This window comes from Arctopsyche grandis, chromosome 4 (genome assembly GCF_051622035.1).
Source record: "Arctopsyche grandis isolate Sample6627 chromosome 4, ASM5162203v2, whole genome shotgun sequence".
Taxonomy (NCBI): Eukaryota; Metazoa; Arthropoda; class Insecta; order Trichoptera; family Hydropsychidae; genus Arctopsyche; species Arctopsyche grandis.
The window spans coordinates 19596350-19618960 of NC_135358.1; the positions used below are offsets into that span (position 1 = coordinate 19596350).

At 31.8% G+C, this 22611-nt stretch overlaps 3 protein-coding genes across 3 annotated transcripts in view; 2 read left to right on the top strand and 1 right to left on the bottom strand.

Moving 5' to 3' along the window:
* Adsl (adenylosuccinate lyase) overlaps positions 1–22611 on the bottom strand; it is a 38007-nt gene that overhangs the window by 14674 nt on the left and 722 nt on the right. The gene's annotated exons all lie outside the window — the stretch shown is intronic.
* LOC143911282 (uncharacterized) lies at positions 234–10793 on the top strand. Its single transcript, XM_077430119.1, has 5 exons — positions 234–410; positions 6782–6952; positions 8025–8127; positions 8818–8949; positions 10040–10793. Exons 2-5 carry the CDS (start codon positions 6824–6826, stop codon positions 10180–10182), a joined length of 507 nt encoding a protein of 168 aa, XP_077286245.1. The 5' UTR covers positions 234–410; positions 6782–6823; the 3' UTR covers positions 10183–10793.
* On the top strand, positions 13978–20588 carry LOC143911281 (uncharacterized). The gene is made up of 3 exons (XM_077430118.1): positions 13978–14228; positions 14311–14475; positions 20066–20588. Exons 1-3 carry the CDS (start codon positions 13983–13985, stop codon positions 20282–20284), a joined length of 630 nt encoding a protein of 209 aa, XP_077286244.1. The 5' UTR covers positions 13978–13982; the 3' UTR covers positions 20285–20588.

Below are 22611 nucleotides of genomic sequence, written 5' to 3' on the forward strand. Positions count from 1 at the left end.
TTATTGGTTTTCATTTTTGTGCGATATGAAAACATATGTACATTTAAAAATAATACACCCAACGTTTCATCCGAACAATTAGTTAATCCTAATGAATACATGCACTTAATCTTGGTTGGAAAATTCTAGTTGTTGGGGAAAAAACAGTACATTTTAGAAGCCATGGATGATTAGTGCGTCGGCAATGGCATCCTCAGGCACGCCCAGTACTGCGTTGACAAACAATTCTTGTTCAGTCGTTCTTCGGCAACAGTGGTGTTTGCACATCGTCAGTGTTGTGGCACGTGCTCTTGACAGACGATCGTTTGTTTTTCACACAGATCGAACAAATTTTCCACAACATTTTCCGACTACGGAAAATCCTCGCTTTTCCAAGGACAAACAGGCTAACAAACGTTTGAAAAATCAAGGTACATTTATTTACACACATTATTAATTTCAACTTACTACCGTGGAAAACCTCACCAATACATCAACTTTTAAATTCTAATTATGCGAAAGGATGATGTTCATAGATGGGAACAAACTGCACTATCATAATATTTACTAGTCATCGTGTACAATTGTTCCTAAACATATGTATGCAAAAGTTAACGGTCTATTACTTCGCACGTTCAGTTATTCGCTTCATTTGATAGTTACGCGCGTTTTGTTTGTGTCACAAAGTTAACCTTCGCCACTCGTCGCAATTGAACGGTTCGCATCGATTGTTCGCTACGAAAATTTGGCACACTTTTTCAGACGGTGGTAATCGCCTTACGGATTACAATCATTAATCAATTTGTTTAATATAAGAATAAACGACGCGAAAAATAATATATCTAATCAGACAACACATGTGCGTGTTAATTTTGCATCAAGGGAAAATGCATTACGGTCTTGAAGCAATTTACATACAGAGTTGAGCAATTAGTATGTTGTAATTGATCGGCGTTTACGATATAGATCGTTATATGTATAATAAATACTGTTGCGAATACTTATAATACTCGTCCTTGTTATACAAAGTAAATTTATTTTCATACATCTGTACAAAAGCGCAACAGTAAATAGAGTATGACTTGTGATATTATTGTGTTCTGATAAAAACAACTCGTCGATTAGATAATCAATTTCCAACAAAGAGGAAGGGTTCACTTTCTGTAACTTGTTACAAGGCATTGTAACAAGTTACAGAATGTTAAATGTTATAAATCATGGAAAGAAATCTAGATCGCATCAAAATTCGAACACGAGACTTTTAATACGCACTAATGGTTTCGCGCGCAATTCCATTGTAGTAGCTAAGTGAATTAAAAAATCTATGTAGAAAACTTGAATGACTATATTCATTAATTAAAGGCAGACTGTATTCGCATTTGTGCGTTTACGGTTTAAAAGCGAAGTTTACGTTGCCGAAAATTTGCATGAACGATCACCTGAATAAATAAAAACGAATGATTTATCATATATATGTATATAAAATGTTTGTGTGAGATAACGCTCGCCGTACTATAATAGTCGTTTCGATTCGAAATATGTACGTCACAGTTAAAACACTGCCAACAAAACTTACGAACATAACAGATCAAAAAAACTTCTATATATACTATTTGCTACCAATTTTTCCACTAGGGAAGTAAGTCTCTGAGCATCTATTGAATATTTATTTAATTAATTATTTTCTTTCGGTGTTTTATATTGTTTATATGTAGGTAGGTAGGTAGTTTTTACCATTTTTTCATAATAACCAATTAAATATAAATATATTTAAAAGGTATTTGAAAAAAATACGACCACGTGCTGATCGAACACAGGACCGACACATTTATTTTAAATTTTTTTTTGCGATGATATTTCATCGGGCACAACACTAGTTTATTATATTATTGTTAGAATTGATCTTCAAATGTGTGTGCGAAGCAGATAGCTTAAAAATGAAACGATAGGTTAATTGTCAAATCGATTTTTTGTTTATGAAATTATACGCACGAGAAAGTATCGAGAGAATGTACGTACGTCTTCTAAGTCGCAATTTATACGAAACGAGTTTAATGATAAAATCTATGCAAAAAATTGTGTCAACGAAATAAAAAGTGTTGTAAGAGTTTATTTGATGGGTAATAGTGGTCGTTGGTGGGAGAAATTTGGCGCGAAATTTTGGCGTCGAGTTAATATACCGTATTTGAAATAAGTATAATACAATATGTTACGAATGCTATAAATCTTTTAGTATATTGATTAATAAATATTGACGTTTCAATAAAACTAGAGTGATAGAAAAGTGTTGATGTGTGAGGCGAAAGGGTTAATAAAAAATTAAAACCTTTATAAACGTAGCTCTGAAGGTCTTCTTGGGGTTCAGGTAAAAACAAGATTAGGGATGAGATTGCATAAAAAGCCTACAAACACACGTTGTCATACAAAAAATACGACATGAAAATATTTTAAACTATTAATTCTTTTGTTTTTAAATATATTTGATTTTGTGTGGAAAAAATGTGCATTTCGTATAATATTTAGAAAAAAATCATACAGTGTGACAAAATTTAACTTTTCGTAATGATCAGTCACGAATGCGCATTATGATACATTTTGAATGAAAATTTCGAAACCGTTAGTCAATTGCAAATAGAGGCAATTTTTGATAATCGAAAAATAATGAGATCAAATTTAATGCACAAATTAAGATTAAAATTTTAAATAGCTGTAATCAATATTTACTATTGACAATTTTCGTTAAAATATGATTTAATAAAGTAATATACCAGGAATGCCTAACAGGTAAACTCCAATGCGCCTTCCTGGCCAATTACAAACATTGCAGTTTTTTTTTTTTATTACATAAATCGCCGAATTTCGAAATGCTGAAAATATATTTAAACTGGTTTATAAATTTTATTGTACATAAGTCATATTCAAATAGTGGTGACATATGTAGTGGGTAAGATGGTTTTTGCCAATTTGATGGAGGAACAGTTTCAACAATGAAATCAGATAAATTGGCATACTCTGATAGGAAACGATCGACTTGAAGTCACAAATATCCAAATCTGACCAGCAGCATTAAAGATTATACTCAGAATAAATTATTTTCAATCGAGGCCAGCTCACGGGATTTAACCCGGCGACCTCTCGGTGCTTAACATAAACGCAACCACCAAGCCATAGTGCTGGCTTATGTACAATATAACTTAACCAGCAGCGTGGTCTAGTGGTGAATGTTGAATTATTTCGTACTTGATGTTACGAGTTCGATTCCCGCTAAGTCTCGCTGTTGGCCAGACGTTGGTTTGTCGAGGTCGATCGTTTCTTATCAGAATTTGCCAATTTTTATGATTTTCATTGAAACGATTCCTGTAAAATTGGCTATTGTTATATCTTAAGTTTCGCCATATTGCTCACCATAGATGTCTCTGTGGTTGTTTATCGAATATAAAAAAAATCGTATTGTTACATGAAAGTTATTCATCGTTATTTATCGTATTAATACGATGTTTGTAATATCTGACCATAGATGTCAGATATTGTTTAGATTTACATGTATCTATGTAATAATTATGTGGACCAGGAAGGCGCATTTGGGGTTTACCTGTTAAGCCTTCCTGGTATATTTGTATATATGTATGTAAAAATAAAAATAACTGGCCAGATTGATTCGTGTATGAACAAACTAGTATGTTCATGAACTTGGACTGTTACTTATACGCTAAAATTGAATTAATATAATATGTTGCAAAAATAAAAGAAAATTGACTTAAATAAGATACATACTTTCAAAATTCCGTTATAAGATTGCATTAAAAATTCAAATAGAGGTATTGCATATTCAAACGGTCACTTGTGCCTTATATGAATTAAATGTGTCGCTCGTACAAAAATACCGGTCCAATCAAAATTTGAGAATCGCAAATGAAAGAACTAAGAAGAGGTTAGTAAAAATAGACAAAGCACGCGCAGGCAGGAGTGAAGAAAAAAAATGGCGCTCACAGAGAAACTTCTGGACAGAGAAATCAGAGAAATTCTGCGGTTAAACGACAGAATGTCGTCAAACTTGTGAACGCACATCGATGACAGGTGTTTAATCTAAATCGTAAATATAGTGTCCGATCGAATTAAGTATAGACCGTGGGCGACGCTGCTCCAGTTTGGGTATTGTTTGTGACCCAGAACTTTAGAGATGCTACCTGTGCGTTGCGTATTTTCATTTTTGGTGGATAACGTGAGAGTTAAACGGTTTGCGAGGAAGAGTTGAACCATGACGACTTAACTTTTGTGCTGACTGTATATATTGGTTAAAATGTGACCGACAAAATCGAACTTAGAACCCACTTTCGAACGCGGGGCTGCCTTACAAATTGGTCTCGTTTGCACAGGTGCCGGCCACGCACTATACCTGGCCATGGTGAAAATTACAATAGCACACGTACCTATAACGTTACGGAACTAAACAAGATCTCAATCTACTAACGAGATCTATTTGGTGTTATTTTGGTTTCAATTTGTCAGGGAAACGTGTGAATTTGTGATATACGACCTGTTAAGAATTTTTAAGTTTATCTCAGATGAAGGTTCTTTATATGAAGGTTCAATCTGCTCAAAACATCTCGCATCTTGTTTGACGTATCGACATTACCTGTCAATAGGTGCATATTGATCGGCATACAAACAAAATACAGTCACAAAAATACGAATAGTGTCAAAGTATTATCCAAAAACGGAATGGATACAAATTGTGCAATATGAGGGATAGATTTAGAAAGCATGAATGAATACCAGCCAAATAGCTACACATCTGCTTGCTAAATGCTTCTTGAAGAGTCTTTTGTTTAGCACCGAGTCGACTGTCAACAAATGCTAATAAAGCATAGTAGACTTGAGCAATCATTGAGAACGATATGCATACTAATTGTGCACCATTAACAAATGTACAATAGCGATTCTCATCTACTTCTACTCTGTGTGATCAGAAGTGCATCAAAATGCAACAGAACATCGGTGGTTCCGAGTTCAAAGTCAAATGCCGTTGAAAATAAGGTCACGGAAGACGGTAAGGTATTGTGTGTGACCCATACGATACTTTGATGGATGTATGCGTAGTAGATTAGACTGGACTGGTTTTGCTGCTGCGAGACGCAGCTCTAGCTGTCATGGAACTATCTGGTCAAAGTCGCTCAACCGTATTGCTTGTCACAGTGCAAGTCATTAGGGAACGGAAATGAACCCAGTATACGCTCTACATCAGAAAATGTTTGCAATCAATGGCTATAAAAACTGTGGAGAGAGTTCTACTGATAAGATTTGAAAGTGCAATAGTGTAGAAATATAACGAAACTGGGAAAATAATGTATCAGAACTTTTATTCCCAATGATAAATTTGTTACTGAAGGATTTTAAGACAAAAACACACTTAAAGGAACGGCACGGCACGTCTTCGTGGCTTTGTCAATGAAGGGCGTTCACAGTTCATTGTTAATTCGTACGATCTTACTATTTCGTCCAGTTTCTTCTGCATTTTTTCAAATATGGGATTCACCGTTATCGATCATTGTCAATACAAGGATAAAATACCACCGAAAACACTTTAAGGGGAGATTTTTGGGACTGCGTGCCTCGGTTATAGCTAGGCGTGCTTGCAGTTTGTTTGCATGTTCAAAAGAATCTAAAAAAAAAACACGTACCGCCTGCCTCTCAGTGTGTTCTCGACCTTAAGTACGTACATATATACATACTTCTTGTTCAAAAGGAGTCATAAAGTATTGTACCTTACGAAAACAACATAATCGTGTACATATGTACATAAGGTACTTTATTTATTGTAACGTGTGCAGTTCATAAGAGGGCATAGTAAAATGCGTGGGTCACGTACGAGTAAACGTGCAGAGCTCAAAATAAAATGCTACTGTATTTTTTGTTATAAAAATACACATACATTTATATAAGTAGGCTAAATAAATACCTTGAGTTCAATTTTTACCGTGGAAAAAATAGAAACGATTTCAATTTAACTTAAAAATTTACATGGAAATTGATAAACGAGCTATGTTACTAATGTGTCGAAAGGGGTGTATATTTTCAAAGGATATCCTGTTGCTCCTAGACGACGATAAAAAACTGGTTCTACTTGGAATTAACAATAAGAAAAAGTTCGAACGTATCCTGGAGAGACCACCTCGAAGTAGGAACAGAGTGATAAAATGGATTATACTACCAAGTATGTAGATCAAGTTACAAGACCGAGTAGATCAAAATTGAAAATATTATTATACCTAATACATATAATGCTAATCAATTACAATTCTACAGTTGCGGCGATCCATCACGATCATTTTCCGATTTTGGACCGAGTCCTAAACAATACTGATCGTAACAATGACGTTAGTTATATCGTTTGCATAGTTTTGACGTTAATCATCTAGTCCACGATGAGTAACGATCGGATTACTCATCGGATTAGTTTAAGAACTTATTGTAGTCACTGGACCATTCGGCGAATAAAAGGGTAGTATGCGTAACACTTTGAGGGCCACTGGCGAATCGACGAGGAAATACACAGCTGCCAGAACAATGGCTGGGAAACGACTTTTCACATCAACTTTTTTTCGAGATTTCACTTAGTCATACCCATACGCACTCCCAAGTAATTTTCATTCCATGTAAGCGAGGGTAATAAAATATCAGCAGTGCAACTCACGCTCGCAATGCGAGTCGTAAAAGTTATATGTTAAGAAAAGGAAGAAAGTAAAATTGTATTGTGTTGTAAATATATATGAACCTATTGGAATTTTTCATTTTGTCTCAGGTGGCGGAATCACCAAAGTCGACTAAGCAGATCCATTGGAACATGTCCTCGGAAGCTGAACGAGGAGGTGACCCACAAGTGAAGAAGGCAGAGAATGGAGGTCATCAAAGGCAGTCACCCACTAGTTACGTGAAGGAACATTGGTCGACAGCTCTCAAGATAATAGAACTGGTATGAAGGATTGTATGAAAGCAGATTCACATTGAGAAAAATGTAGATTTCTAGTCATTCTACCTATAATATTAGTATCTACATGTTACATGAATTAAATTGTTCGTAACTTGAATTGTAAATTATTTTTTATAGTATACTATATTTTGATTCAAATTTTACCGCCAGATATTATATTTTGTTGTTTGGTTTGTTACTTTGCTAATAACTTTTAATTATATAGTTGAATCATAGATGTCACTACTTTTTTTAAAGAAAATATAAATTTCTACTGCATGTACATAATGTACATATATGTATGTATATAGAGTAGGTTTTAAATGCATCAGAAACAAATACGTGTAAATTGGAACTGATTAGTATACAATGATTATAAATATTTTATTTATTACTATTAGTTCCACCCCGGCTCGGTATTCATAACATTCATTTGTTTATTTTTTTTTTATTTATTTGAATATTTAACGACAGCCAATCAGAAACTATTTTTTACATATATATGTAGTGTAAATAGTGATATAAAATACACCTTCATTAGATACAAATATTGTACATATGTACCTATGTATATATGTATATGTATATATGTATTTTTGTATGTATGTATATGTATATGTATGTATATATATATATATATATATATATATATATATATATATATATATATATATATATATATATATATATATAACTAAATATTTAAATAATTGATAAATATTTAAATAATTGGAAAAACTTTTAAAGAAAATGGATAGTAATTGTTAGAGGTAGGATAGTCACAGTGCTATCCATTGTTCGGCAAACCTTTAACAATGCATTTACAACCTTTGAACAATACACGGCACCCTCAGGCTCCGGTGACTAGTAATTATCATGAAAAATACCTATGAATGACCTTAATTTAAATCATAAAAAAAAATCTTTAATATTTCAATGTCACAAACCAAGCGGAATTAAATCATCAACTAATATAAATTGTAATAATAAATTGTGTCATTGTTTACAGAAAAAAAAACTAAAACCATTGTTCGAGATGGTACTAAATTTTAACTTAAATTATGATTGATTTTAGCTATTCGCCATATTCTGCATCGGCTTGATCGTAGACCCGGTCAACTATGGAAGACTTCAGAACAACCTCCATCATATCGCCATGATTTTCACAGCATTTGGAGGTACTAACACATTTATAACGATTACATGAAATAGTAACGAATAAAGCTGCCGTATGAAAAAAGCGACAAGAATCTAATGCGATTTAAATTGGCCCATAAATATGCGTTAAGTGCAAATTTATTTACGACATTCTCACTAGGTAGTGTTTTATTCGTCATGACTAAAAAGAAAATTATGGTAATTACATATGTGATTTACAGCGACGTTTCATTCTAAAATGTCGCATGTAATTTAATTCGAGCTCCGGATTTTTTTTATGTACAACATTAAAAGTACAATTCGATGTAATTAAGTCATTATACAATAGTATCTATTTGTATTTATGGATATGGATATTTTGGTCCAAGTCGTAACTGAGGAAGCTTTTGCACAATCGTGGTACACAGGTGTGCCATTGGACAAAATACAATATGTACCATGAATCACGTATTATTGAAGCAATTAACCATACTTATGAGAGTCGTTATTGTGAATAATGGGATGGTGGACCAAAACAGGTGTCGTCAATCGATGTCTAGCGACCTTGCTTATTCTACGTGTTTCGCCATATACACATTTCAATTGTAGAAAATTACAATTGTTATTATGCACTACTGACTACGCAATGCATTTCAAAAATCAATAAAAAGGCATAACTGTGTTTATTGTAAGCTGTTAAAAACAATAACAAATGAGTGCTTTGTTTGCAGGATACATGATAGTGAATTCTGTTTTGATCTTGGGAAGACTTAGCGGAGAGAGAATAGGATGGAAGACATCGGTCACTTTTTCGCTCGTAGGAGCTGTAGTTTTCACAGCAGCTGGTGGGGTTATCATTTCTGGTAAGATATCATAAAAATCTAATAATAATACTTGTTTTAATCAATGTAGTTTAACGTAGACATCATTCGCGGGAACTTGAATTTTTTTCTTAATTATTTAAAAAAAATATAAGGTTTCATAATAAATATATTTGCATGAGCAAGTATAGAAAAATTATGTACATATACATATATACAAATGAAATACATTGAATATACATACAAATGGTCGATGGCTGGAGTGTTTCCCCTACTTTAAAAATTTGTTTTTAGAGCCAAAAATGTCATGTAAATCTTAACCATCCATTTTGATAAATAAATGCCAACTTAAGTAATGAAATGCAAACTTCAATTTAACCAGCAGCGTGGACTATTGGTTAGCATACATGCTTTCAAACATAGTGGTCACGGGTTCGAGTCTCACTGGTTGCTGCTGGCCAGACCTTGGTTTGTGACTCCAGGTCGATCGTTTCCTATCAGAGTTTGCCAATTTATCTGATTTTAAACCGGTTACACCCGTTTTTGGTCAAAATTCGACCTTCGTTACTACTGGTAGTATCGAAATATAATGATTTCAATTTTATGTTCGTCGAATTGTTTTGAATTAAGAAGAAACTGTTGTATCGGCTAGTTTTTTGTTCTTTAGTAGACTTTATTGTGCATGTATGTATGATAATTCCGATCAAATTTTTGAAAAATATTACTACAAAGCTGTTAGTGGCCGCAGCAAAATCATCATGATGGCTGCACTTGAGAGCCACTGCTAAAAATACCACAATTTCAACGATGCTAATCTTTCATTTATATCATAAGCAAATCAAAATGATTTTTCAATTGAGAATGATAATAATAATAGGGACGATTTCGAAGAACTTGAATTGCTTTTAAAGGTTAAAATATACATATGTATGTTACGTATACATATGTACATCTATAAAGATGAAAATGTTTATAAACACTATTGCTCTAATATCCAATTAACGGTTTGGATAAACTATAATATAATACAACTTGAACACACGAGAATTTGATTAGGAAATAAATAGTATTACATGTATGTAGTAAGTGCCGAATCTAATAGCAAAAATTTTATATTAAAATTATATTTCAGATTGGACCAAGTATATGTACAATCACGTCTATCATCCGAGCAAACACTACATGGACATGATGATTTCTTCGGGCGTTTTCGCCATTTTCTCAGCGGCTATATACGTCGTAGACGCCATATTGACGTACAGAGAAGAACCTTAGGTTATGACTGATCAAAACTACCACTCTTTCATCCGAGCACGCTCAGATTTGTCATCGCAGCTTTAATCATACAACAGTACAAAAGCATTCGATCATTATTCACCATCAAAAAACACGGCTATTTACATTTAAAATGAAATACATAAAACCTGTCTTTTGAAACGTTTACTTGTATAGTGCTTTATTGAATAAGAGACAAATTCAATATTTTTTTGGAGTTAATAAAAAATATTAATATTTTGTAAGGGTTACAATTGTGTCGAATTGAAATATAAGCCGAACGAAATTAAATTATAATTTTACATTTTATATCTAATAATAATATATAGACGAACCAGTGTGTATGAATCCATTGAATAAATAAGTAAATATAAGGATAAATAGTACCTATTTTTATATGCACTACATATAGATATACCAAAGTTAAGTGAAATCAATATGGCAATAGAAATACGTGCAGTAAAATTGCTATTTAGTAGATCTATGTATAATCTTTAGTTGTAAGTTTTTATAATGATATAATTTTTAAATGTCCAAAAACTACATTAATTTGTATAGTATTAAGTATAAAATGTACCAATTTCTTGTATTAAATCATACCAAAATACATGAAAATAATTGTTTGACTTGATAATGTAATCTATTTATGTAGTAATATTGCAGTCAAAATTTAATCTATATACAGTTAAAATAGGAAATTTGCGGTTAATATATCGAAATATCTGATATTTATATTATGTATACATTATTTAGTTTGATATACCTATATATTACGTATTTCTTTCATTTTATTTTTATTATCAGAGGAAATATTTGTTTACATATCAGATATAAAATTTACGTAGGTATACTAGTTTGAAATGTTATCCAGTGGTTTCAAAAGAAAAAATAATAAGAAATATGTTGTACAAATGGAAATTTCGTTAGCATTCATCCGAAAATATCGATATTTGATAACCGGAGAGTATTGAAACGTTGTCAAGAATTGAATAAGAAGTTCAACGATCAACAACATTTGACCTACATACATAGTTATGTAAATAAATAAATATTACGCATTAAAGTTCATTTATACTAGCACAGCACAGACCAGCAAAACGGCTTGAAATGGGTTATGAAAATTACCTGAAAAAATATTGATAAAGTAAAAAAAGGTGTATGAAGTCATAAATAAAAATCCCTCACCAATTCAAAAAGATATGAGCCGTTAAATTTGAAAGCGGCATAAGTCCATTTTTTTAAATTTCAAGAAATATTTCGCATAGCATTAAATATAATGTTTTGCGTTTAACAATATTTTATTAAAAATGGTACCATTTATCGGCCCGGCAAAATAGCCCTATTTCCAGACAAATAAGATATTTATCACGAGATTATTTGCGATCTATATACCATCTCTAAAACATTTCGCCCTGCAAATAAAAAAAAGTGTCCTTCCGTAAAATAGCTCGCACGACAGATTCGGTGTCCGCTCGGCAAATCAAACGTCAAATGGGTTGCCAGTATCAAAAATAAAATTTGACAAAAATAAATACTGACCCTAACAACCTAATCTTAAATGAATAAAAACAAACCTAACTTAAACCTTAAATAAATGAGTGTTGGCTGCTAAGATATTATGGCAGGAGCGGGGCGACGCGCTGTCAAAAATTATAATTTCACTGATAGGGGTCAACGAAAATGAAATTGGATATGATTTCACTGAACTATACCCAGTGAAAATGTAACTGGTTATGATTTCACTGAAATGTCAAATTTTAATTTTGTTACTGGCAACCCATTTGACCTTTTATTTGCCGGGCCAACGCCGAATCTGTCGTGCGATCTATTTTAGGAGATGTTAATTTGACAGTAAATGTCGTTTTGACATATTTCGTGTAATTTATTTTACAGCCGTGCCAAAACTATTATCCTTTTAATACTGGTGGCCTGTAATACGTTTATTCCGCTTTTCCGAGATTCTGGGCATATCGAATTAAAATAAGTAATAGCAATTTGTGAATTAAGTCAAACAGAAATAGTGTTTTTGAAACTGAACATTGGACTTTCTAATATAACGGATCATATGTATGTATAATAATAATTATATTTAAAGAAAGAGATCGCAATAAACCATCTTCACTTTCAAATAATAATTAAATAAAAAATAAAATAAATAAATATAACGGCTCATAATCAAAATTGAATGTCTGTTTGTCTGTCTGTCTCGTATAGGCTCCTAAACCACTAAACCGATTACGATGGAAATTTTAGGATTTGTTGTATGCATGTCCGGGAAGCTTACTGTGAAAAAAAATTCTCATTGTGTAGTCAAGGAAATGTGTTCGTTGGTAACCACGCTACCAGTTAGTTTATGACGACACGGCGTTGAAGAGACGTTACTAGAGCTCCAACCTAGAGCTTCCAAACCGGTTTAAACCGAAACGCCGGCTTTTTGACCATTTTTCAAAAAACCGAAAACCGGCTTTTTGGCTCGATCAACCGGCTTTTTAAGGTTTTCTTTAATTAATGTTTTTTTCCTCAAAATTAACAATTATGAATTTTAAATTTCTATGAAAGATCAAAATAAATGTGTATAAACGATCTTAGGTAATAGGCGTATATTTCTTTGAACAAAAAAAAAGCTACACTACTTTCTTTCTTGAGCGGTTTCTTTGAGATTTAGTAATGGACCAGGTCATAAACCAATAAAATATTATTGAAAGTATATAGTTTCAATGGCCTACCCAACTTCAGGTATAGAAAGCATCATTATCTATCGCAAATCCTTGTACTTGAAAACATCAAAAAAGTAGTCAAATGATTTATGGCAAAATGCATAGGAATTTCCGAAATATAATTGATTTTTCTTCGAAGGAATTGCCCTTTAAATATTGAGGCCACATACCTACTTTTATTATGGATTTAAAATGTTCGTGATCAAATGAATTTGTTTCCGAAATTTGCAACGGTTGCTTTTGGATTTTTTAAGCTAAAACAGATGCCTAAAAACCACTTTGAAATCTCTTTATCTATAATATATCTAGCTTATTTAAATCATTTAATTATATGTGCGTATTTAGGATCTGCCATTTTACGACTGTGATATATGTACATATAATACAAATTTTATTATTTGTAATATTTGTAATAATAATATAAAGTAATGATCTTATGAAAGTTCATAATGTTTATAACTTAATTTAATTTATAAAAGACTATTTTTTTTTTTGCATAATATAGATATATATTATGCAAATATATACATATTTACATTTTTTTTCCGATATAAAAATTTTAAACTTAAAAAAATCGTATTTTTCTAAAACCGGCTTTTTATTTGTAAAAAAAACGAAAACCGGCTTTTTATTTCGGGCGGTTTTTTGGAACCCCTAGCTCCAACCATCACTTGAAACAGGAACGGGAATTGCTTGCCTTATTCTGGGATTGCATCGCATGTCGGGTTCAGCTAGTACATAATAAAAAAAGTTCATACCATAACTCGACAAACTTTTATTTCCATCGAACAGTATGAGAATATGTTGTGTATGCATAACAGGATTCTTGGAAAAAAGTTCAAACTTTACATGAATATCAAGAAGTTTTATCAAAACCAAATATGTACAAATACATAAATGTCTCTCATACAAATGTACATATGTACATACAAGCCGTAGTTTGCGCGAAATTTTCCTGCCGGGAAAAAGGTTAATAATTGAGCGATAATATTGTGTAGCGCCAACCGATAAATGAGTCAACGGTTGACAAGTTTTTTTTTCTATATATACATAATAACATTAGTAACACTTCAGTTCACGGCAATGTTCGACGGGTGCGAGCGCGTCGCAAACGACGTCGGCGAAAACACTGACAGGATCGTCACGGACACGGACAAGTATTACACAGATTCTTACGAGAAGCTGTGCATGGACTTCCACGAGGATACATTTCGGGAGAAGTTCGACAACGAGGAAAATGAGATAGCGGCGAAGGCGATACCCTCAAGATTGAAAACTTGGTGGAGTCACGTATTGAAAAAGGAATTCACCCTCAAGATTATAGAAATGGTTACCTATCAAGCGTTTTTGATGATTTTAATTGTTTCGATTTCAATTGGTTATATTTCAATACGATGAAAATTCGTTTTAGGTCTTGTTGATAGTGTGTGCAATCTTGTACTCTCAAGTGAAGTACCTTCCCGTTCATTTCGAATTCGTGAAAGTGTATCCGAACGTGGTGTTTATGACTTTCATCATCATAACGTTCGTCAGGTTGTCCAGCATAACGTTCAGATGGCAAATATCTCCGATATTGGTGAGTTGATCACATATATTGTTATAATTTATAATCAAATTAAAATATTCATAAAAGAGACTTGCATAAATTTTCCATTAAAAAGTGGTTTCACAAGTTAAATAACTCAAGTCAATGTTATTGAAGTGCGGTGTGATGGAAAAATGCTCGAGAATTATGCACAAACGAGAAATGACGTGATATACAATATGTATAATTACAAGGATAATTTTAGATGAAAATTGAGAGATGGTGTCATGAATTCAGTCCTCGATTATCGGACAAGAAAAATTCATGGAAAACTTCGATTTTTCTGTCTTACGTTGTTTTAATTCGTCTCTACGTTGTTTGATTTGATTATGCGATTTGAATTGTTTTGATCATGTGCAGAGCAATCCAAGTTTTATAAAAAAGTATATGTGGGTATTTGCAAGTTTTATTTACAAAAATATATAATGATAAATTCACTTCATTTAAGAGTTATTCCATCAAGTAAATGATTGTTGACGCATAAAAAATAATATTTAAAAAATACCACTTCTTCTATGCAAAATGTTTGAGTTCAAAATGAAAGTTTGACGAACAAATGTATGAATGTATGTATGTATATGTTACAGTGAAACTGTTATCGTCAGTGAAATTATAATTTCACTAGTGAGAATATAATTTCACTGACTCAAGCAGTGAGCACGGATATAGCTATAGAATTACAAATTAATTTCTGAATGTCAGTGAATTTGTAATTGGAATTACAACGTACGAATTCGAATTACAATATTCTACCAACCCTAACAACCTAATCTTAAATTAATAAAACCAACAACTATAATTAACCTAACTTTAAATATATAAGTGTTGGTTGCTAAGATATTATGATGTGGGCATCAAAAAAAGTCAAATCGAAACAGATAGTGGACCAAGAGGAGAGTGGGAATGGACAGGAGCGGGGTTGCGAGGAGGGCGAGTTCGGCATCGAAGTGGGGATGGAAAGGAGCGGGGTCGTGACGTGGTGGCGCGATTCGTGTCGGCGACGCACTATCATTCAACTGTCAAAAATTATAATTTCACCAATAGGGGCCAATAAAAAGTAAATTAAAATAAAGGTTTGATTTCACTGAACTGTGAAAATGTAACTGTAATAATGGCAGACGATACATTTACGTATATTGATGACCAAAATGAGCAATATGGCAAAGTATGAAAACGATCGGATAAGAGATAAAAATGACCACTGACACAAAAGCCATGTGAAACGTAAAGGAGGTATGTAAAAATGTAACTGTAACTGTAACCCAGTGAAAATGTAACTGGTTATGAGTTCACTGAAACGCCAGTGAAATTATGATTTCACTGCTGTTATAATTTCACTTTGACATACATACATACATGACTAAAGTATGTATAATATATTTTAATCAGCTCCCAAAATTTGAAATATTTATTCAACCAACTGTATCGTTACTCATTTGCCGATAAATGTTTAAGGTCAATTCAGACTATTCTCGACTTGCTCAAATTAAATAACCGTTTTTTAAACACATTACATGAGGTTTTACCATAAAAAATAATTATAAAATTGCCTAGGTCACTCAAGAATGAGCGGTTAGTATAATATAAAAAAAAAAATCAAATAGGAATTTCTATATAATCTAATAAGCGAACCCATATAAAATTTTATACATAAATTTTGTTACGACACTAAAGCGCCTTGTGCGAGTTATGTATAATATTATTATGTTATTTTGATTGCGTGCAGTTTATTAACACTTATGTTTATTATAATAATCAATGATCATAGGTTAAATTGAATGGAACATTATGCAAATGCGTGCAAGAAAATGTATTATAATATAATAAAAAAAAAATACCACCCCTTGAGTATTATTTTTATGATAAAGGGTAATTAAAATGAATTGTGCCGAACGATTGAAAGCATTTCCAACTATTAAATTCAATACTACATACATACATATGTATGTATTAATTACGCATATTCCCGCTGAATATATACTTAAATATGTATGTATGTATATTATGCACATTTCCGCCGAATATGAGTACATACATATGTACATATGTATATTAAACTTGATAAAGCTTTTGATTTGAGAAGTACACTGAATTTCATGAGTTCATTATCTATTTTGTTGTATGTATGTATGTACATATGTATATAATTTGATTTCTTTGATGTAACAATAACACAGCGAAATAATTAATGTAACCCTACCGCTACAATAGAAATAAAAATGAAAAATGAAGAATGAAAATTACGAAAAATATATAAATTTTTCATGGCTGCTGTGCACCTCATATAATGGCAATTATTAGGATGCATCGCGATGCAATCGATGCACATCTGATAGTGTCAACATAAATATTGTGAAATTTTGTAGAGCACAAACATATTTGTTATTGCAGCGAATTAAACATCAATATTTTTGTTACTAAGACGCATGCAAAATAAAGATTAGTTACATTTGAGAGCAACAAAAAAATTACATTTCTTTAAGTTACTGGAGCGGAGGCTAATCAATCATTACTCAGTTTGGCCCACTGTATTCGAATATGACAACGATTTTTGTCGATTTGCTCTCGTTAATAAGATATGAGCGATTAAAAAATGCGTAATTTTTATTTTTTTGGCTTTTGCAGTCTTTAACTCTGCTACTGCTAAAAGTGAGTATTGGAAGCAATATTGTTTTTACAAGCCTCTTCTATGTTTTTTCTATTGATTGTGATTTTTTATTGATTTAAAATAATTAATTATCTAATTACTAACGTTCGACACGAAAAATGGTTCAGAGACGAGATATGACTTTTCTTATAGATCTATGTCCAGTAGATCTATAAGAAAATTCGACTATTCTTGTGGATTAATAACAAAAATTCTATTGATAACTGGCTTACATCGATAAAATAAACGAATCCACAAGAATAGTCGAAATATGATTTTTCTAAGTGGAATTATATTTCATTCTCATATAAAGACAATTTAATATATTATCCCTATTAATTCAATTCAGATTCGTGTAAATACGAGTAAATACTAGTACGAGCTTTCAGCTCGCAATTTTACCGATTTAAAATTCAGCACACTTCCAATTAACCCTTTTAAACGAAAACAAAAAATAGTGTGGCCAGAACATTATTCCAATAAACATGTTTCAATAGAAAAAACTCAATAAAATTTTATTAACAGTGGGAAAAAATCCCAAGTGAAAATACGTACTTTTGACTTTTGATTTGAACTGGACGTCTACTTAGAGAGATTTGAAAGCTGAAAAGTACTACAAATGAAAGATAAAATACCCGACTATAGATTCCAATATTCATTTTGAACAGGAAATTGACAGGTTTTGAGACATCGACCGAACAACACCAAGATATAGAAAAATCGCGCGATTTAAAAAACACATATGTACATATGTCTCCGAATCTCGAGCCAATCAACATTTTTATTACCAGATTCGTGTTTACTGGGTAAAGATCTATAAGAAAAGTCATATTTCGTCTCTAAACCAAAAAAAAGTCGTCATTTGTCGAACAGTGTTATCTAACGAAAGCCAACCAACAAAAATCATTGTCTCATTTGAATTGATTTTTCGTAATTTTTTTTTGCTGTTGCTCAGTGTAATTAGTTGAAAATATGTATTTACTTTTAGCGTGCAGGGTTGACTACATATGTAGTGTAATGGCAGATTTATACACATTTCGAAGGGTCTTTTGACATTGTCTCTGTATACTACGGGCTTTACAAACCCACTATAATTTGAACAGGGATATAAGTAAATGCTCAATATAGCGTAAAACTCGATCAAGCACGTAATAGGAGGGAATAGGTTAAAATTAGTTAACCACCTCAATTTTTCACGATGAATTCCATTAAAATGTGATTTTTTTAGTAGATATATGCAGCGGCGGTTTATCATATATACATTGAATATAAGCGCGCACTCGGGTTCCCCGAAATGGGCCTTTTCTACCTTAATTTATAATTAACAAATTATTATTACTGTCCACAATACGTTTGTAAGCCAAGAATAAATTAAATTAATGCCTATTTTAAAATAGTGTATATTTTATTCCAAACACTCTTAGTGTTTCAAGTATAGTGATTAAATAAAAAATATGGTTTTGTACAATCCGAATGAAAAAACATGTACTGAAAAGCATGGTAAAAAACGATTATAGCATTATTTTTACTGATGCTAATTAATTTGAAAAGTCAATCAAAATGGTCTGAGTAAGGTTTATTATTTTTTGCAATATAATATAGTTCTGAAAATTTTGATATATGATTCGATTTCGGCATCATTTAAAGTGTATATAATTACTTTTTTTTCAATGGGTTGTTGTTGAACTGTTTTTAAATTTTTTTCTGCATTCAAATGCCCATTTGAGTGAGGATACAGTTGTAGTCAGGGCCGTAGAGATAAAATCCGGGCCCCGGTGCAAATTTGAAAATCCGTGCTCCCCCTCCCTTGACCCATTTTAGTAAAAAAAAATTTCAATATAGTATGTATGTAAAAAAAAAAAGTTGCTAATTAATAAAAATATATTTTATATTAATTTATATACATAAATACAATATAGTGAAACAAATGAAATTAATTAAATACAACAATAAACTGTAACAACACAGAAAATGAAAAATGAAATTATTAAAACATGTATACACACGATAAATAATAGTTTAATTTTAAAAAATAATGCTGTCATACATGAAATTAAAATTAAACATATAACATAATGTAAAAAAACCGTAAAATATCAACTTATATTATTTATGGAAAAGTAGGTAATAATGTATTGAATTTGGGATGACTTTTTCTGTGAGAGTTTTTTAATATGTCTCTATATATGTACATACATATATGTATGTACATACTTCAGATTGATTCATTATGGGTTAAAATAATCAACATAGAAAATAGTTGAATAAGTAGGTTACTCAAAAACAGTTATACAATTTTGCTTAGTGTCCAAAAAACTCTAAGAGTATAAAGGCCAAATAATGCTTTTATACTTTTGCTAAAAATGTACATATTATTTATGGGGGCCCCGGGCCCCCTTCGAAAGCCGGGCCCGGGTTATTTGCATACCTTTTTTATACATTTTTTTTTGTTTGATATAAAAAAATTTAATATTTGGTATTCAAAATTTTATTAGGATATCATAAAAAATATTTTTTAATTGTACTCGAAAAACAATTTTTATATCAAAGTACCAGGGCGGCGACCTGGCTCAAAACATAGTACCAGGGCGGCGACCTGGCTCGACTACACCACTGGATATATGTATATATGTATGATACGCAGTGGGTGGCCAACGTGATTCACTTGACGCACGTTTGGTCGCGGCGTTTCGCAGCATACCAACTTAAACATACACCCGACCTAGGGTTGCCAACATGTCTCTTTTTATAATTTATAAAAGCCCGCATAAAACAAACATTTTTTTGTTAAATGTTCTCTTTTTTTTTATCCATGACATTTGGCAAACCTACCCGACGCAAGCATGACAACTTTATCATTTATTCATGAACTCTTCTGGGTTTGAAAGCTAATATTCAATTGAATCCAATTAAAATATTGATTTTTTTTTTCAGGTCATAGTCTTGAATTGCATAGCAGCCGTGATGATAGGAGGTTCAGGAGGTGTGACACTTCATGTCTGGTATTACGATCCATACGTAGGAAGGATGTCAGTTGACGTCCAATCGTCATATGTATTATTGAGTGAAACTATGCTCAGTCTGTTGACACCCTTTGTCTATTTAGCAGATATTTCGAATAATATAAACTCGCTGGAATCCTTGTCTTTCTGACGAATAGTGACTGAAGAAGGCGGACTCAAATCGCTGAATGAAAAAGTAGACCGACAAGACGCCTCACGTTGAAAAATGGAAAGAGAGGAGCGTTTGAGGTTTCAAGGAGCATGTGCCAAATTTATATTGCAGGGTAGCCCTTTTCAGAGAAATTCCGAATTGTGACTTTAGTTTTAGGTAATTTACGTTGCGAACGACTGATTTATCGTTATCAATACGAAATGTTAATAATTTTGATCTCGTCATATTTGTAACAATGTTTTGTATCGGTGATATTTATTTATTAATAAAAATTATTTATACATTGCGTGCGTTTTTGTAACACCTTTTTTTTTGAAAACAAAAGCCCAGTCTATTTTCAACAAAATCGATGCGTCATAATTTAACCCGAGTGGTCACGCGAAGGTTAAACGCACGAACATACGTACATACAACAATAGTTCAAATCGGTCAGCCTGTTCCTAATCTTGTTTATGCGGTGAATATTTTATTACTATCTAGGTCACACTTGTTCAAACTATGACTTTTCATACTCTCTGCTAGTATTTCTTATCAATAACAAGAAAGAACACTTTTCAAGTCCCATTTTTAATTGCAGATAAAAAATAGCACAGGCATTTAAATTTTGTATTAAAACGTGAAATAAATATAATATATATGTGCATCTATTTAGTATTTAAAAATAAAAAAAATTTAATAGCATTACATCACAAATTCTTCGATTGCAGTAGTTTAGGCAAGGAGTACATATGTATGGATGTAGATTGTATTTTGCTTATCTCTGGAATAACGGCAGCTGAATTTTTTTTGTATTTTTTGTTTGAGACAAACATATACTGGTACATAGGTTAGGTTATGTGTATAAGTATGTGTATGTACATACATACATACATACATAAATACGTACGTAGAACATAGATATAGTTCTAATAGTTCTGAACGTTGGACTATATTCGAATGTTTGTGCATTATTATGAACCTCAATGATTGATTGGTCTATAGCAGTTGTTTATATGGTTTAACAAATAGCATTGTACATAGGGAGCTTTGTGTGCCCACAATAGTGCTTTTGTTTACTATTACTCGATGGAAAAATCCAGATAGCTTATTGCAATATAATTATAATTATTATTATACATACATACATATGAGCCGTTATATTTGAAAGTCCAATTTTTAGTTCCAAAAACAATATTTCGGTGTTTCTTAATAAATAAATTGTCATAACTTATTTTAATGCGATATGTCCAGAATCTCGGAAAAGCAGAATAAACGTATTACAGGCCAGCAGTATTTTTAAATTTTGTTAAACGCAAAACATTATATTAAATGTTTTGTGAAATATTTCTCGCAGTGAAGAAAGGTGGACTTATGCCACTTTCAAATATGGTGGCTCATATAAATATGTACGTAAAAGTCTAGATTTTTTTCCGTCAATCCGGAAAGTTTCAGAAAAAAACAATTAAAAAGTAGGTGTCTGAAAACATTAAAAATATAAATGATGAACATCAACGGGCAAACGTTATTAATTATCTCATTATAACTTATAATGATTGTCCGTTATAAATAACTCAACATAAGTTTATGAACTTTGAAATCAATTTAATAGGTAATTCTATAACTTAATTATTATAACTATAACTATAACTATTATTAATGTGGAATCAGGAACACTACAGTTTGATTTAGAGATTTCTTAAGGACCATTAAAAATACGTTATTCGTATACGTCAGAATTCATACATGACAAGTAGGAATTGCCTATTTTTCTATTTACTGCTAAATTTACTGAAAAGAGGTTTTAGGTTTTTCCAAATACATTTTAAATGGCAAAATATTGATATACTCGTTAAATTAAAATTTCATAAAATACACATATGTAAATAAGTCTTTAATTAAAATAGGAAGCAGGAACGAAAATGTACGATAACGCCATTTTGAATATCATTATTAACGCCATTTTGAATATCAGTATTTTTTTATCTCCGAATTTGTCAACATTACAATACACTTTTTATAATCCAATTTGGAATAGTTGTAACATTCAAATTCCATACAGACATTATGAAATACGCTAAAATACAAAATTGAAGTTCAAATGTGTATGTAAGTGCAAAAAAAAGGTGGTCTGGGATATATGTAGAGCGCAATATATGTAACATTAAAAGGGTCTGCAAGTTATTTTATCGCAACGTTATACCGGATCGATAAACAGCAACCTTTGAAAAAGGGCGACATACATTAAAAACATAATGGAATAAAAAAATTGAAAAAGGCGCCGACATAACCTAAAATCCAAACGGCTCCAATTTTGAAAAGAGACGTGA